Source organism: Microtus ochrogaster, unplaced genomic scaffold (genome assembly GCF_000317375.1).
Source record: "Microtus ochrogaster isolate Prairie Vole_2 unplaced genomic scaffold, MicOch1.0 UNK3, whole genome shotgun sequence".
NCBI lineage: Eukaryota > Metazoa > Chordata > Mammalia > Rodentia > Cricetidae > Microtus > Microtus ochrogaster.
The window spans coordinates 12,475,608-12,493,551 of NW_004949101.1; the positions used below are offsets into that span (position 1 = coordinate 12,475,608).

Below are 17,944 nucleotides of genomic sequence, written 5' to 3' on the forward strand. Positions count from 1 at the left end.
CAGTTCAAACCTTGCCACCTTGGTGACACCACCTGCAGTTTTGGTTTTCCCGAGTAGCTGCTTGCTCTTTCCCGCTACAAACAGCTTTTGCTTGTTTTCACTTCTCTTGAACTTAAGGTGATTCTCCTGCCTCAGTCTTCCAAGCACTGGGATAATACATAGAGCCACCGTGACGTCTAGTTTACAAACAGCTTTTCATAATGATAATCTTAGTGGGTTTTACCAATGCAAATCCCTTATAGGCAAGTGGCCCACACACTGGAAATCAGGCATGTGACTATTAAATTAAAAACTTAGTGGAATAAAAATTTTTCACATAGTGAGGAGTCTCCTGTGAGCAGTGGCTACTGCACTGACCACTCAGGCATTAATAGCTTCTGTCCCTGCAGAAAGTCCTATTGGATTCTACACAGTGGTAGACAACCAACAATGGACACAAGGTAGCCAGGCATCTTTCTATTTTCCCAGTTCAAAACTTGATGCCTGCTATGTAATAGGCATCTATCAGCTGAATTAACAAAGAAAAACAGTGGACATTGTTCACTCTACTGTATTACTGTAAAAGAACCACAGTTCCCACAAGCCATACGACCAAGCATAGACACCCGAATTTTTATTATTGACAAGCACAAAACTAAAAGCAAGCTATTTTCATTTTCTCCAGGATGAGAACACCAATGCGTATCGTTAAGGTATAATTATAGACTCCATCTCTCAGTGGTTAGTCTGAAAGAACACTATCGATTCTAATTTATTTTTTCTAGGCCATCTAGGCTTCATTGCTCTATCAGTGACCCTATGGACTCATTAAATCTTTCAGCATGATATTTATGCAACTGTTTAATGAGTCCTCCAACACCTTCAGCTCTCTGAATCTCATGCCTATTATTTTAGTGGTAAATGTCTGTCTTTAATTAATCATCTCCGTCACAGACTCCAAGGAGACCATACAAAGGTCACAGAACTTTCTGTTGGTGAAAGGATTCTTTGTTTACACATTTAAAGGCCTTCAAAGACACACACTGCAGACCTTAGAGGTCCCTTTAAGGGCTTAGACATCCTTACTCTCAAGAGAAATTCCTTTATTTCTTGTCTAAATCTTCCTAAATGTTACCTGAAGCAGTTATATTGCCTCTGTTGCCAAAAAAATAAAAGAGCAGGGTGAGGGGTCACACTCTCCAGAGAAGCCCCTTCCTGTTGTGTGAGTGATACTTAAATACAATCTAGAAGGAGATGGTTCTCTTTCATGATAGTCTGTAGATTTTTTTTGAGTATCCTCCAGTGTAAACTAGGACATAATAAGTAGAGCATCATATATGATATGATATATGAAATATATGATATATGATACATGAAAGCCAACTGCTTAACAAATAAAACTATGCCCATAGCACAACCTACACACTAGCCCCTGATATACACTAGCCCCTAGTATACTTTAGCCCCTGGTCCACAGTAGCCCCTTATAGACACTAGCTCCTAGTACATACTGGCCCCTTTCTGGGATATTTTAGAAGAAAGCTTAATTACCAAGAATGCTTATAGAGCGCTGGGGATATGGAAGACTTCACCAAGGAGAGATTAGGGACAGAAGAAAGAGTAAGATGCCAAGGGCACCAAATCCATTTAGCCTCTGGATTGAAGTCAACACCTATATGCATATGCTAAATGGTGAGAAGAGGTTGTGGGGGGTCACTAACCTCTCAAATCTCCGTTTTTTTCAAGGGTACAACACTGAGAACAAGAAGCCAGTACAAGTGACGTGGTCAGAAAATGTAGACAACAGAGAGCGTGGGATAAAACCTACGTTAAAATTACTTTAATTAGGATAACTTTTAATACCTTTCTATTGCCATTAGTTGGCTCTTAATATGCCAAAGCATGGGGGAGCTGTGTGTTCTATTCTTTTGTGTTCCCTGTCGGCAAAGTCTAGAACACAGCAGGTGCTTAATACATGTTTGTCATTATGTGTATTTTTTCCAAGGTAATGCCGTTAGTATTTTTAGAAGTGGGTCATTCTATGGATCCTTAATTTTTTCAAAGACTCACTTTATTTTAATAATGTTTATGTAAGTGTCTGTGTATGTGTGAACGCAGGTGCCCTTGGGGTCCGGAAGAAAATGTCAAACCCTTTGGAGCTGGAGTTCAAGGCAATTGTGAGCTGTTTGGCATCATGGGTGCTGGGAATGGAACGTGGGTCCTCTGCAAGAGTTTAATAACCTCCTAAAACTGCGGAGCCATCTCTCCTGGTCCCGCCAGGTTTCTTATCTAGTGATTCACATCTATACAACAGGAGCAGACACTTCCTTGAAAGTTTGCTAGACAGTGATTTGTCACTATTCAAAATAGAAGCTGTAAGGATTAGAAGTCTGGTCTACCCGTTCAGCGCCACCCATTGAGCTCAGCTAATATCAAGGAGTGAACTTTTTCATCAGTGAAGGAAGTATGCACTCACCGTTCTAAAAACATGGACCTCAGCTATCGCATACCTGTACACTAGGGACCCACCTTTTTCATATCATAAGCATGAGAGTTGTATGTCCTAATTAATTAATTTGCTCATTTTCAATTGGTGTATATAAGTAGAAATGTTTAGTAAAAAATAAGAAACATTTTGGGAAAATTAAAATTGGAACAAAAATGACTATATACTCTTACATAAGAATAATTTATATTTTTTAAACTATAAAATACTATAATTAGCTTTTTTTCTGGTTTAGCAGTGATACCTATTTTCCATGAAAAGCATGAGGTTGGTTTATTTTTACATCACCCCTGCCTCTGAGCAGCTAAGGGGAGCGAAGTACCAATGTGATTAAAGATATCTTTTTGGAAGTCCAGGTACTATGGGAATACTCTTTTCAAAGATACATCATTTTGGCTTTTGTGTGTTTACTTTGGTTGATTGTTTTGTTGTTCTGCGCCAAGCAGGAAGCGCAGTTGTTAATCTGAAGGGAATAAAGTTGTTAATGGGGCGGCAATAAGCCCAACAGAACACTAGGACAAAATGTAACATGTATAGTCTCTGCATTTGCTTTTAAAACAATCTTGTATTCTTTGGGCCACTGTCATTTGTATCTTTCAAGAGAATCTAGAGTTCTAGTCATTGCACAGAATGCCTCACAATGGTTCTCAAAACAAAGCCAGTGAGATGCTCAGCTTTAAGGCACTGGATGCCAAGGCTTGATCCAAGTTTGAAACCCGGGACCCACAGGGTGGAAGCAAAGAACCAACTCCTGCAAGCTGTCCTCTGACCTCCACCCGTGTGCTGTGGCACCTTCTTTCCACAGAAAGAAATAAACCACCAGGCAGCAGCAAACTAACCAAAAAGACGACTTAACATTCAGATCCAAATGAGGAGGGTGCTTCCAAACCTCCCCTGTGGCTCAAGGTACAAGATGGAAATCAGTATAAGCCAACCTTCCTCCTCCTCTCCAGGAATGAGCTTTATCATAGGTCCCAGAGTTGTCACTGATGAGAGGAGGTCAGAAATCATGACAAGGCTGTAACTTCGCTCTCAAACGCTCTTTTTTTTTCTCCTCCTTCTCCTCCTCCTTCTTCTCCTCCCTCTACCTTTCCCCCCTTTCACTCACCAAGAGAAAAATAATGATATCAATGGGCCAAGCGTATGGTTAGATAAAAAACATAATCCAAGTATGGAGGCAGCTTACAGGCTTTTCCATATGCTTAAGACAGGATATAGGGATGTTCTAGAACCCTGACAGTCACATCATGGTCACAGGGAATGTGAATGTCTAGTCATTGAATGGGAGGGCTGGCTAGAAGAACAGATTCTTCTACCCAACTAGACCTCTTGGATCAGGATGTGTACTTAATAAGATGCCCAAGTAAATCCACAGACCCCTGAAGATTTAGCTGGCACTGAGCAACTGGTGAAGGGGGCCTGCTTGCAGGAAGGAGTTGCTTGCAGCCATTTTTGGACATGCTTCTATACTATGTTACATCACAGGCCAACAAATATTTCAAGAAAAATATTTTCAGTTTCACTGTAAAACTCGATTTTTGTTACATCAGAAAAGCATCTTGCTATTAAAAAAACATTGTTCTATTTTAAAATACACTTTACTTTTTTAATCTTTTAATTTCTTACCACAGTATCTTCATGGAATATAGTATAATATTTCAGTACAGGCATATGGCATGTATGGATCGGGATAAGGTGATTGGTGCACCCATCACTTCAAACATATAGCATGGGGTCTGTGTGTGCGTGTGTGTGTGTGTGTGTGTGTGTGTGTGTGTGTGTGTGTGAAGGGGGAGGGAGAGCGAGAGTGTGTGTGCACATGTGTATTGAACCCATTCAAAATCCTCCCTACTAATTATTTTCCAGTGCACAATAAGATGTTGTCAGCCATAATTAGCCGGGCTATTGTGCAGTTAGAAATCTGACCTTTTTTTTTTTTTTCCTCTCTCTCTAATCACAAGGATGTCTCATGTCTCCTTCCAAACACACACGCTCTGGAATGGCACAGACCAGTTTTCGGATTCGTGTAAAGAATGCAATGAATTGTCGCAACACAGCTGCAAGCGCAAGTCCCCGGTCAAAGTTCAGATCTGCAGTCTGCTCCCGTCGCCAGCTGATAACCCAGTATTCCCACTGCAGGGGTGTGATCTAGTGTTCTTGCTTCCCCAGGACCAGGTCCATGACCTGTCCTCTTAACTCCAAATGTTGTGGGATAGTAAAATCAACGTTGCTGAATTTTTAGAAGGGACACTATGGTGCTGAGTAGAATGGACTAAGATGATTCCCGGAGAGACTCCCCTTTAATTTGGGGCTGTGAGGAAAGGGGGACAGTGAGAGTCACCCGAAAATACACTTCCAAAGTGGGAAGAACAGATGAAGAGCAAGAAAAGGAAAAGTAAGATTGAAAAGGGAAGCCAATTTTGTAAACCAGAGCAGAAGGAAGAAAGAGGAAGAAGAATGAAGACAAGGGAGTTTATGTGCACGGGAAAGAACGCAAAGACGCAGAAATCAACACCAGAGTACAGGAAAGGCCAAGGGAGCCATCCCAGATGTGCCGGAAATTCCACAGGAACTAGATGAGACTGTGGAGGAGGGAGGGCGAGGACTAGCTAAGCAAGCCCACACTGCCTGCACAGGGGAGGGCCACACACCACCCTTCTCTCAAAGGGGCCCTCCCATCCAGTCCTACCTGGCTAGAAGGACGGCGCTCACCACTTGAGAGCTTGAGGGTTGGGGGGAGTAATGTTGGGGGGAACAGAGGGATCCTCATGGCAAGTTTCCGACAACACTGAGGAGGAGCCTTCCCCCTGTGTGGAGAAAAAGGGAGGCTGTCATTTCCATGGCGAGGAAACGGCTTTCTGAGTCACCTGGTGTTTCAAATGTAGGTCTGGGTGGTCCCTTGATGTGCCATCTTGAGTAGCAGTGTAACACCCTCCACCGCCCCTCAGCACCTGCAGGGCAGCACGGGACCCAGCTGGCTACCAATGCACTGGCACTGCTAATTGACTTCCTGACTCTTCCCCATCCTCTCCAGGGATGAGATGCTGGATGTGATGGCAACTTTGTGTGTCCCACTCCGCCAAGAGACCCGAGAAAAGATGATCTTGATTGACAGCTGTTCAGTGGGACGAGGCAGCCCAGCGAGTGGAGTTTTAATGCTCTACTTGCATCCCCAAAGAGAGACTGTTTTAAAACCAAGTCAATTTAATTATCCTTCCACGTACATAAAATAATTCAGAACTCTTTCCTGGAACTCCCTTCAGCAGCATTTATATGTGACGACCATGGTGGCCCCCGAGTCAAGCAGCATGCAAATTTATGTGTTGTTCTATATCAAACAAGTGAAAATATTTACTGAGCAGCAAGAATGGGGCAAGCATTATTCCTAGGTTTCTGGAGTGCAGTGCATGGGCATCATCAAATAGAAGTGGAGAAAACAAACAAAAGGATTGCTTGTCCCCTGGCAGCTAACACCCTACTGGGGAAAGACAACCAGACTTAGAAAAAGAAATCTGACTGAATAGTAGACTAGGAGAAAATAAGATCAGAAATGGAAGTTGGTTGCAGTGTGCAAATTTAAGATTTCTTTCTTAACCTTCTTATGTATGGGTGTTTTACCTTTATGTATGACTGTGCATCACATATGTGCCAAGTGACCACAGAGACCAGCAGAATGTGCTGGGTTTGTAACTAGAGTTACAAACAGCTCTGAACTACCATGCGGGTGCTGGGATTTGAACCTGGGTCCTCTGGAAGAGCAGCAAATATTCTTAACAACCTCTCCAATTTTGCCAGGTCCCAAATTTAAACAGTGATCATGTAACACCTCATCAAGATCTCTGATTTGACTTGAAATATAGGCGAGAGTTGCTCAATAAAACCTTGGAGTATGAGGTCCAGTCTAACAAGGTGGGACTGGCTGGCTTGTTGGGGCTCAGTAAAAAAGCCAGAATGGCCCAACAGTGGTAGATCCATATGGAGATGAAGAATGGATACAGAATGAAAGGGTTGGATCTTGCGAGCATCTATTGTAAGAGAGACAGAGGCCGTCACAAAAACCTCGAAGAGAGAAGTGACTTCATTTAAAGGCTGACTCTGGCTGCCAGGCTAGGGATAGGCTGTGGCTGAACACCCAGCAATTTAACGTGTAGAATGGGAAACCATGATAAGCCCAGGTGAGATGGTCGTCGTGACTTTGGCTAGGGTGAGTGCAGTGAGTAAGTACTTGACGTCTTAATACGTTAGATTTCAAATTCTAGGGTTTTCGGATTCTGTCAAAGGGAAAGAGCAATAAGTAAAGATGCTGTGTGAACCTTTCAGATGGAAACGCTAAAACTTCCTTATCAGAATCAAGGATTCAACTAATGATTGAATAAATTCAGGAGGCTTGTGCCCACTGGTCTTTGCTGCTCATGTAAGATGTATGAATGTGACTCCCACGGCTGACTGACTACACTGACACCCCAGAGGCATAACCCAAGAAACAGAGAAAGGAACTCTCATGGTTAGCAGCTCTGCTCCTGTGTTGGGCAGAAGTTTGTACAATTTTCTTAGCACAGGGCCCTGCATTGGTCCTTTAATGACAGCCTTTCCTTTGGTCAAAAACTCACGGTTTGAGTTACCAAGGATTTCAAGAGTTTTAAGATAGACTCTTGGGATAAATGGTTAAATATGTATCTCGATTTGAGTTTCACCATTTTCCCCTTAAAATGCCAAAGGCTTGAGTAAAATCATGGAATAGTTTTCAGATATCAACTATACCTTTATATATTTTGCTTTAAATGTGTTTAATATGTATGTATTGGTAATTTTCATTATCCCTTTTACCCCAAAAAGGGACTCAAAAATTAGAGATATATTGAGATATATTTAAAACCCAATTAGTAGTAGAAAAATGCAGGCAAAGATGCATGGTGGCATGAACAAAGGACAGGAAGCTGAAAGGGGCCCCAAAGCTCCTGTCCCTGAGTGCGCAGGCTTTTTGTGTACAGCCGTGGAAAGATGGAACACCTCTCAGTCAATGCCCGATGCTAAACTGGGACTTAGTGAAAAGACTTAGAAGAATAACTCAAGACCATCTCCTTAGCAGGTAGAAAGGATTCCACTGGAGTCTCTGACATAATTCATTATAACTAATTGCATAATCCCACATCATCTCATTACCAGGAAGGGAAAATCCAGAAAAGAAGGAAGAAAGGAAGTTACCTGGGGAGAGAAAGGGAGGAAGCATCAACTGCCCCCGAGTGAATCTATGCTACAGCTTTGTTTAAACTTCAAATCCATCATGTTTTAGAAGTCAGCTGGTAACAGGAATATGTGAAGCAGCCCAGCGTACACCATCTTAAGGGGTAGCTGCTTCACAGAGATTGGTCAATATGTTTCTGTCATAATCACATAGTCCAATTTTCCTAGAGACATTGAAAATTTATAAACACGAAAGTTTCTGACTTGTGCACAGCATGGCAGCTATGCACATTACCTCCAAAGAGAGTGAGGGGAACAGCTAAAGCCGTCTATGTCTTCAGTTCCAGAGAGCCGAAGGGTCACTGGGGCTTGGCAGTGGGTTTTAAAACATTGGCATCTGTGACAGCAACCGCAGGCTCTTTGGTGACTTGGCTTCAGACAAATATCTGTCTAGACTCAAGCCTACTTGCGTGTCTTTCCTACTTTCTGCCTGCATTAGCTGGGGAAAACAGCTTTGTAAGACTGCATGGAGCTCAACCCTATACTGAGCGAGTCAGTTCCCCATCATGCACAAGCAGTTTCCCGCAGGCGTTGCATCTCTGTGGAAATGGGACCAACCCAGACATTAAAGAATTAAACACTGCTATGATGGACCATTTTGTCTCAAGAATTGGCTAGTTGGGTTGCTTAGGCTGTCTCTCCCACTGAAAACAGAAACAATTAGGATTTGATCTTAAAACTATCCTCTTTAGAAAACATTTAATCTTAAGGAATGACCAGGCCCAACTGAAAGGAACGAGGTACCCAAGCAACTGAAATCCAAATGCATTGCATTGCCCCCATGGGCTCTTGTTCAAATTGGAGCATTTGGATTCCTCTTTGGAAATTTGAAGGGTGAAGAGCCTGTACCCCAAGTCTGAGTCCTCTCCGGAGAGAAGTCACAGGGAATTCTCCCTACAGATAGCCCTGGCCCCCAGACCATTGACTCAACAATAACCCAAATAAAACTTCTAGACAGAAAGGAAAGCACACAGCTAAGAGTTAAAACTAGTGGATGAGCAGGTAGAGCCAGTGCATCAGAAAGACGGTCAGGGAAAAGCAAAAACAAAAACAAAACTGTCCACAGGGAAGTACAGAATAAAAAAGATGAAAAATAATCCTAAGTTAAGAGGGGGGTAAAAATAGAGTCTATTTTGTTCATGTGTGTGTACACTAGTATGAGGGCTTGCACATGCATGCAGACATATGTACAAACATGCACACAGAATGAAATCCTAGAAGTGAAGGAAAACATTAACTAGAAGCCACTGTTTGCTGACGTGACAGTTGATAGTTCTGACTGAACAGATGAAGCTCTGTGTCTGGCCATTGCAAACACACAGATACATTTTAGAGTTATCTGTCTGGCCACTTCAAATATACAGATACATTTATAAAGTTATCTATATGATCATTTCAAACACAGAGATACATTAGCGTTATCTGTCTGGCCATTTCAAACACAGAGATACATTATAGAGTTAGCTGTCTGGTCATTTCAAACACACAGATGCATTATGGAGTTATCTGTCTGACCACTTCAAACACAGAGATACATTATAGAGTTATCTGTCTGGCCATTTCAAACACACAGATACATTATGGAGTTATTTGTCTGGCTACTTCAAACACACAGATACATTATAGAGTTATCTGTCTGGCCATTTCAAACACACAGATACATTATGAAATTATCTGTTTGGCCACTTAAAACATACAGATACATTATAAAGTTGTCTATCTGGCCATTTCAAACACTGAGATATGTTAAAGTTATCTGTCTGGATACTTCAAATACAGATACCTTTTAGGCTTATCTGTGTGGCTGGCCATTTCAAACACATAGATACATTACGGAAACACGTATAAGATAAAAGGGAAAAGTATAAGTCAAAAATGAAGTCAAAGGGGAGAAATACAAACCATATCTAAAGAACTACACTAACACTTAATTACACGGCAGGAAGGCAGCAGAATTTTATCTCCAATGAGCTTCCAGAAAGTAACTTCCAACACAAAATTCTATACCCAGTGAAAATGTCACTGCAGAAGGAAGGCAATATGGTTTCTTGAGCACACATTTTGAACTAAAGAATGTTTGACAAAGAAGACTGTGAGCCTGTAGATGGAAATGACTGAGCATTGATGGCAAGGCATACACTAGTCTCATCTCTTGTGAGTTTAAGCATCTTTATGATCATCTCATGCCATTATCATTGTCAGTGTCTTTCTCCCTCAAACTTCTGTAGAGCCTTTTCTCTCACTGAAGGAAATACTCCTTACGTATCAGTGAGGTATATAACTAACACTTTTTGCTAGTTTTACTGTATTTTAGAGCAGTGACAAGAGACATTGATGCTTTTTTTATTAAAATTTATTCTAATTTTAAGAAGTCTTCATGATCACAATAGATTTCAAAAGCAAATTGAGATGGGACAAAGAGAGTCAAAAATGGTCCTGATAGCCTAGTATCTTCCTTAAGGAAAATAAACACATCTCAGTTTTATATTCAAGAAAATAAAGGATAATCATATTTGTTTTCTAAGAACACAATGCTGTGCATAGATAAAAAATGAAAAATAATTTCATATAGAACAGATAAAACCAAACTACTGTGTGGGTTAATCAAAATTTGACAATGAGGAAGGCATGGCCCAAAGGCAGCTGGCTCCCACTAAGGAGTTTGCGTTCCCAAAAGGGGTTTTTATTGATACTGGCAGGGAAAATTCATGCTTATCCATCAAATAACAAAGATGAAAGGAGGTATACATTAATTCATTGAGGAAAGGTTTAACTTTCGATCCCCAGGTTAAGCCTTTCCCCTGTAAATACCAGGTCAAATGTCAGCTGCATTGAGGGCTCCATCTCAGAGATGTCATGCCCAAGATGGGCCACTCACAGAGATGTCAGAGGAGAAACGAAGAAAAACCATCTATCTTCCCCTCATTGAGAAAAGAAAGAGAGAGGCAGTGGCTTCACAATGAGATGCTCTTCGGGAATAAAGGAAAATGCCCTAAAGCTTCTTGGAATTCTCTCTTGATGAAGAGCTAAATTAAAGCAGAAAACCTATGGCCTAAGAAATACCGAAGACAAATTAATGTCAGAGAAAGAAGAAATTACGAATTTATCGACTGTTTTATGAGGTCAGGCAGACAGTTCATTAAAAAGTCTTGCCAAAAGATGGTTCCTTTTACGAAAGCCAGTAGCTGCAGAGTGATCAATACACACTGGGATATCTGCAACAGACTGAGGGCAATGTGCTGGAATAAACCTCTTTCAAACGCTCAGGAATAAGAGCAGAAGGGTCCTCTGTATCGACATAACTTGTAGGTTAAGTCGACACGGGCAGTGGCTGCCCGGTAGTTGTAGCTGAGCTCTTGACTCGCTTCCAACATGTTTTGTGTGCACTAATTCTTTCTTATTGGCTTGGCAAACCCAGGTACAGAAATCCCAAGGAAACCAATTATGTCACTAAGTTGGAAGCCTGAGCAGTGTTCTTGCAAGCATCTGACGGATGCTGTGGTTGAATTTTGCAATAATTCATATCTTAGACACAATCGAAGACATACGTTTAAGGGCTCAGTGAAGCAGTTGACCGCCAGAAAAGACATCTGAATATTTCTCAGGAACTGAGAACCCCATAGAAAAGAGAAGAACATCACCTTTTAAAATGTCTATTGTCTGTAACCTAATAAGTCTCAGTGGGACTCAGGTACAGCAATGGACAACTTGATCTTCTGTCAAATCGAGGGTCAAAATATTTCTTTGTTGTATAAACTGCCTTAAGGATCAAACAGCTCTCTTTTTTTTTCAGTGCTCTCAAAAGTTGCATGCCAATGGAACAGACGTACTGTACTTCTTTATAATGGGAATAAAAATGAATTCTGCCTACCAAAGGTGTCTGCTACTAGTCATACATGGGGCAGTCCAAACTAAGCTTTTCTACGGGGGCCATCATATACCCCCTGGCAAATAGGAAAGGGAAATTGAAGATGCTGTTTCTGATTAACTATACTCTACTTTGATTGCTCTGGTGCAGATTAGTAAGAACATGCGGACTTGGGTTCATTGGGTGCCTGAGTTTGCTGCTGACTGAAGGCTCTACAAAGCTCCACTCTGCACAAGCCTTCAAGGCAGCTTGCTCTGCTGGGCCAGGGAAATGCTTTGCCATAGAAGTACTGATGGCTTTCATCCATCGGGTAAATTTCTTGTCTTAACTTTCCTTTGACTTTTAAAAGATAAGAATGTGTTTATCAGCAAGAAAAAACATTATGCAGGTAAGTCTAGAGTTCAGAACATCTCAAAATCGTAGATTAGGATAAAAGAGGGCCAACCGAAGAGCTTTCTCTATGTTCGGGCCATGAGTGTGGACACTGACATGTGACGTTATTACATAAACGAAGGGGGAGTGAATTAATATATTCAGTAAGATGCTGAAAGACATTGAAGATGAGGAGAGATGTCATCTAGTGATATTTTTGCTATAAGCAAATGACTACGCATTAGCAGGTTCTACTAGAAATGTTTTCTGTCCCTGTTTTGAGAAGACTGCTGGTCTCCAGATCTTAGCATGAACTCTGGGCGTGTTTTCATGGGAAGGATGCCAGCTCTCCAGTTCTTTGTCATCGACTCAGGACAGTTCATAAATTTCTCGATGTCATAAAGCCACTCTGCCTTGTCATTAGGCTCACTGAATGGAACCTGACTCCGTGGACCTGCTTTATAGCAACTTGATCGTTTTCATTTCCTTCAGTTTTTCCTCTTCTATCGCTGCTCTTATTAATTTTGTCCACATCGATGTCAAGCTCCAAAGCCCTCCCAGGATTGCACTCCAGAGGGATGATTTCAAAGGCAGTACTCTTCTATTTCTGGTCCATACCCCAAAATCACGGAGCACCGAGGTCTGCTCAGGAACCCTGGTCTCTCCTAACCTACCCTTGCTCTTCTGGGCTTCAGTTCCCAGCTCACATTTGATCTTGCCATTTCCCTCTATTGCTCATTACTGCTGTTTGCAAGTCTGAATCAGGAGTGTCTCCAGATGCCCACAAATAAAAGCTCGGTCTATGGCTCAAGTGCTCCAAGAAGTTGGTAGAACCTTTAAGAAGGGACGCAGGACTGAGCATGGTACCTTATATACCTATAGTCAGTAATGAGGAAGCTGAGGCAGGAGGACTGCTGTCACTAGGCTGTATAATGAGCTTGTCTCATTTTTTTTTTTTAAGTGTATCTATTGGGAAGAAATGAGCTCACTGGGAATTTGCCCTTGAAAAGTACATTGAGATTTTGGTCTATTTTCTGTGTTTCAGCTTTTGTTGCTAAGCATAAACACAATTCCTCTACCACGTTCTATCTCCATGACCTGGTGTGCTACTATAAGCCCAATGCAACAGGGTCAGACAATGTGAATCTAAAACCTCTGAGCTCGTGAGCCAACATAAACCTCTTCCCCCGCTGAGCTGATGATTTCAGGCATTGGGTGGCAGAGGTGGAACACTGACTAATGTTCCTCCCTCCTTTATTATCATTTTCTTTCATTTGCTTCGTATCTTATGAGTTCATGTGACTTTTTGTATTGTTTTGATGGAGACAGTGTCTTACATAGATGGCTTATAGCCAAGGGTGACCTATAAAAGCTCCTGATCCTCCTGCCTCCTCCTGCCAAGTGCTAGGATTATAGATGTGAGCTACCACGGCTGACTTCACATGCGATTTCTCATTTTATTATCGAAGTAATGGCTCTGAAAACACATTATTGAGCTTCAAAGGACACCCTTAAGTATATGATTTGGCTTGACATGGAACCAACAACCTTCAAAGGCTACCTTCAAATCCACTCACAACACGATGACCCTAAGAAGAGCGTCACAGACGAAAGAGCAAGTTTATCTTGGCTCCTAGTCACACTAAGCAAGAAAGACAAGGGAATGACTAAGAATTCCTAGGAACATTTTAGATCTTTCCGAAGAAGCCAAGGAAGGAGAAACGAAAGCCTCTAAGTATACAGCCATAACACAAAGCCCTGATTACTGGGTATTCAGTATTCGATGAGAAAGCTTCAATTGTGTGTAGGCTTCTGGTGACCATAGCACCAAGAAGCTGAACTCCCTCTGTTAGTATCCAAGCACACCTTGGCCCTGCCCCTTCGGCACAGTCACCCCTCGGCTTATGGCAATAAATTTCACTGTACACAGTGCAAAGGTCCCTTTAAGAGACAAGCTCCAGCTGGGTAGCAGTGGGGCATGCCTTTAATCCCAACACTCAGGAGGCAGAGGCAGGCAGACCTCTGTGAGTTCGGGGCCAGACTGATCTACAAGAGCTAGTTCCAGGACAAGCTCCAAAGCTACAGAGAAACCTCGTCTTGAAAAAATAAAAAACAGGATGTTGCGGGAGGTTCTTCTGCTCCTCCAGCCTGTAGCCGCTGAGATACCAGCCCATTGGGGTGTGGTCTCTCTCCCTTTAAAAAAGCGGCCACTTCCCTCTCCTCTCTCTCTTCACTTCCTGCTCACGACTAGACTCCCTTCCTGGTTGTGCAGAGGGCTGTTGTCTGGGACGGAGATCTGTAAGTTTTTTCCCCTTTAAATAAGTATCACCCTATTAATCATAATTCCAAACTGGTATGGCATTGTTAGTGACTTACGCCTTCAACAGGAGACAAACTCTGCCAATTCCTGATTCTCTCTTCCAGCCTAGGCAAGTTGGTCTCAGCCTCTGTTCTCCCCTCTGCTCTTCTTTTCTCTTCTCCTCCCCCTCTGTCCCTCTCTCATTTTCTCTTTCCTCCCTTTTAATGAAGCTCCATGCTTAAGCTCTCTCTTTTGAATGGTTCTACATAAGATGATGATGCAGGAGCTTTAGCATCCAGCTTGTCACTGACTTTATAAGCTGAGGACAGCAAGCATCAACGCTGAAATTCTAAAACTGCTGGTTCTCAGAGAGGTTGCTGAGCCACTAAACTAGCTGCCTGTCTCTAGAACTGGCTCCCCATCCCTAGAAGCAGTCAGCTCTTCCTAGAAATGCCTACCCATCCCCAGAACAACTTATTGAAGTTTGAATGAGGAGTGTCCCCCACAGATTTATGCATCTGAACACTTGTTCCCCAACTGGTAACACTGTTTGGGTAGATTATGGAACTTTTAGGACAAAGAGACTTTCTGGTGGAAGGACATCACTGGGAGTAACCTCTGAGGGCTTAAAGCCTCAACCTACTTCCTGTTTTCTCTTCTCTGCTTCCTGCCTGTGGATGAAGATAGACTCAGTCAGCTTCCTGCTTCAGCCACATGCTGCCCTGTCTCTTTTGACATTATGTGTGCTCTCTCTCTGTCTCTCTGAAATGGTAAGCCAAAATAAATTTTTCTGTAAGTTGCTTTTGTGCATGGTGTTTTATCACATTAGAAAAATAGCTAATATAGTATCTACACTATTCCTAGAACTGTCCCTCCGTCCTTAGAATTGTGACACTACTCAAATAGTAATACAGTCAGTTATTAAGCTGTTACTGTTTACGTTCATTATTTATTTATTTACTTAGCTAAAAATGTGGTCTCACTATATCACCCAGGTGAGCCATGATCTCCCTGTCTTCCTGTCTCCATCCCCCAAGTTAATGGGATTATATATGCATGTGAGCATGCCCAGCAGGTTTAATTTGCTTTTCGCAAAATTGTACTTGGGCAGCTAAATTGACAAAGGTTATTAGTCATTTTAATGTTTGTTTATATCCAGTGAAGAAGATTTAAGGTGCTTTAATAGCCACTTACTTAATTTGATTTTAATCATGATGACTAGAACAGCCACATGTGTGGTGCTATAAGTCCACACTCCCAGCACTGCAACACACACACACACACACACACACACACACACACACACACACACACACAATGAGGGCTATGGAGAGAGCTCAGTCAGTAATGTGGTTGCCTTATAAACATGAGGACACAAGTTGAATATGCACAACTTACACACATAAAACAAATCTATGCGTGCTACCGTGACCTTGAAATGGTAAGTTTCAGGCTAGTGTGAGATTCAGGCTAGTGTGAGACCCTGTCTCAAACAATAAACATGGATAGCACCTAAGGAATTATCCTCTGGCCTCCACATGCACATGGGCACCTACACGCATATAAATGGACATACGTATAATATCTATGAAATACTTAAATTGTATAATTTTAACATACATGCGTTGCATTTTATCTCTGACTGAACTATTTTACCATGTTGAACCAACACACACACTCAAAAGCAAAACAAAACTGAAAGGAAGAGTAGCTGTCAGAAGGGCTCTTAGAGGTCTAAAACTGGCTGGAAACTCACTCTAAACACATTTCATTAGACCAGGACACAAAGAGATGGCAACTCCATCGTTAGATGCTGACCTGGACACTGTATGTGTCTGACTAATTCATATTTTTCTTAAATTTTAGTCAAATCTGGATCTGCTATTTGAATACTTGAGCACTTAAGTAAGATGGATTCTGCAAAGAAAATACAGTGCCCCCTCCCCCAATATACCCTGAAGTGCCAAAATGCCAACCTTAATCTGCCACTTAATGTCTTCAGCTCAGGGGATCCTCAGCATTTTTACTCTTGTGCCTTGGGGCCATTTTTAAGCAAAAAAGGGTCACAAACACTGTGACAGCAGATAGCAGATAGAATCTGACATCAGAGAGGACTGCTGTGTGGCTCTGTGGACAGAGGGACAGTGCTCCACCGGAGTGGCCGAGACAGGGCTTTGAGGGGTCATCAGCTGCACAGAAAGTTGTGCAATTTCAAGTCGTCATGCTCTGTGCACTCCGTGAATTTCCCACTTAATATTTTTAGCCCATGAATGACTGTGGACAGCTCAAGGAAAAGGAGACTAGAAATCCAAAGGGAGACTTCCATGTGGCAATTGCTAAAGCTATGTAAACCGTATCCCACTGTATTAGCATAAACAGCCCAAGAAGCTGGCTAAGCTTTTCTGAATTGTATATTTGCAGGAGAAACCTAAGAATTAACAATATACAAAGTAGCTCTCAATTCTTGCTTGAGGATTTATATGGCTAAGCCTGAAATCTTTAGAAATAACAAGTATCAAGTGACTATCATATTCAATAAACATGAAGGCTACAGAACATAAATAACTCTGAGAATATATTTAGATTTAGTCATGAGTAATCGCTCTGAAGCCAACCAGGGAACAATACACACAAATAAATAAACCTAACACTTGAGCTTTGCAGACTCAATAAGCACTTAGGTGCAATGATAGTACTTTCGAGAAGCTGTGTTTTTAACTCTAGCTTAAAAGGAGGGGAAACCTAAAAAGCACATTCTTTTTTTTTTTTTTAAACAGAGAAAAACATTCACCAAGAAATGAAAATGGACAGTATATACTAGACCTGAATACTGCTGGCTAACCCACAAAAACTTGATTTACAGATAGTTCATTCAACTTGATGTCCATAGACAACAATTTCAACAAGCCGCAAGCACAACCCGCTCTGATTTATTGTTTTGGATTGAACCCAGGACTTCATGCACGCCGAGCATTCTCAGTACCACTGAGCTACATTCTAAGCTACAGTAAAAATTTAAAGGAGCACACTGATGAGCTGTTGCTATGCGGGGGGGGGGGGGGGGGGGGGCAAGGAAAATTTCTTTCTTTCTTTCTTCTTTCTTTCTTTCTTTCTTTCTTTCTTTCTTTCTTTCTTTCTTTCTTTCTTTCTTTCCGTTTTGTTTGTTTGTTTCCTGGTTTATGGAAGATTTTGTTGGGTCAAGATCAGGGTGATCTTAGTGAAGGGTGTCCTCTGCTGGGCAAAGTCTGACGTTACAGCATCACAAGATGAAGTTGCTTGGTCAGAGGAAAGATACCTTTGCCTGAGCCACATATCAGACTACCTGAAACCAAACTCCATGGAGAGGGTTCTGCACACTCATATTTTTTAGACAGTGCCAGTTGGTGGCAAACACTTGCAGAATATTGTTGTACTTGTACTACCACAAGCAATGAGGAGTTTCTCACATAAGGAAGACCCGAGAAGCTGTGTGAGGGTACTTACATAAACCAGGAGATTTTATTTTTCCTGAATAGAAAACAAACAAACCAGGTGTGTACAGACAGTCAGGGTTATTTAGCTCCATTTACCTTGGGCTTCTCCTCTAGGATCTGCTGGCGGATCTCCTTGTGTTTCTCCACAAGCTTTTCTTGTCTTTTACTTTGTGCTTCCTCTAACTATAAGAAAGTGACCAGAA

At 41.8% G+C, this 17,944-nt stretch overlaps 1 protein-coding gene across 1 annotated transcript in view; it reads right to left on the reverse strand.

Annotated features, from left to right (window-relative positions):
- Plcb1 (phospholipase C beta 1) overlaps positions 1 to 17,944 on the reverse strand; it is a 691,541-nt gene that overhangs the window by 67,252 nt on the left and 606,345 nt on the right. Inside the window, exon 31 of the mRNA XM_005365666.3 lies at positions 17,838 to 17,924. Coding sequence (XP_005365723.1) covers positions 17,838 to 17,924 — 87 coding nt within the window. The remainder of the gene's footprint in view (positions 1 to 17,837; positions 17,925 to 17,944) is intronic.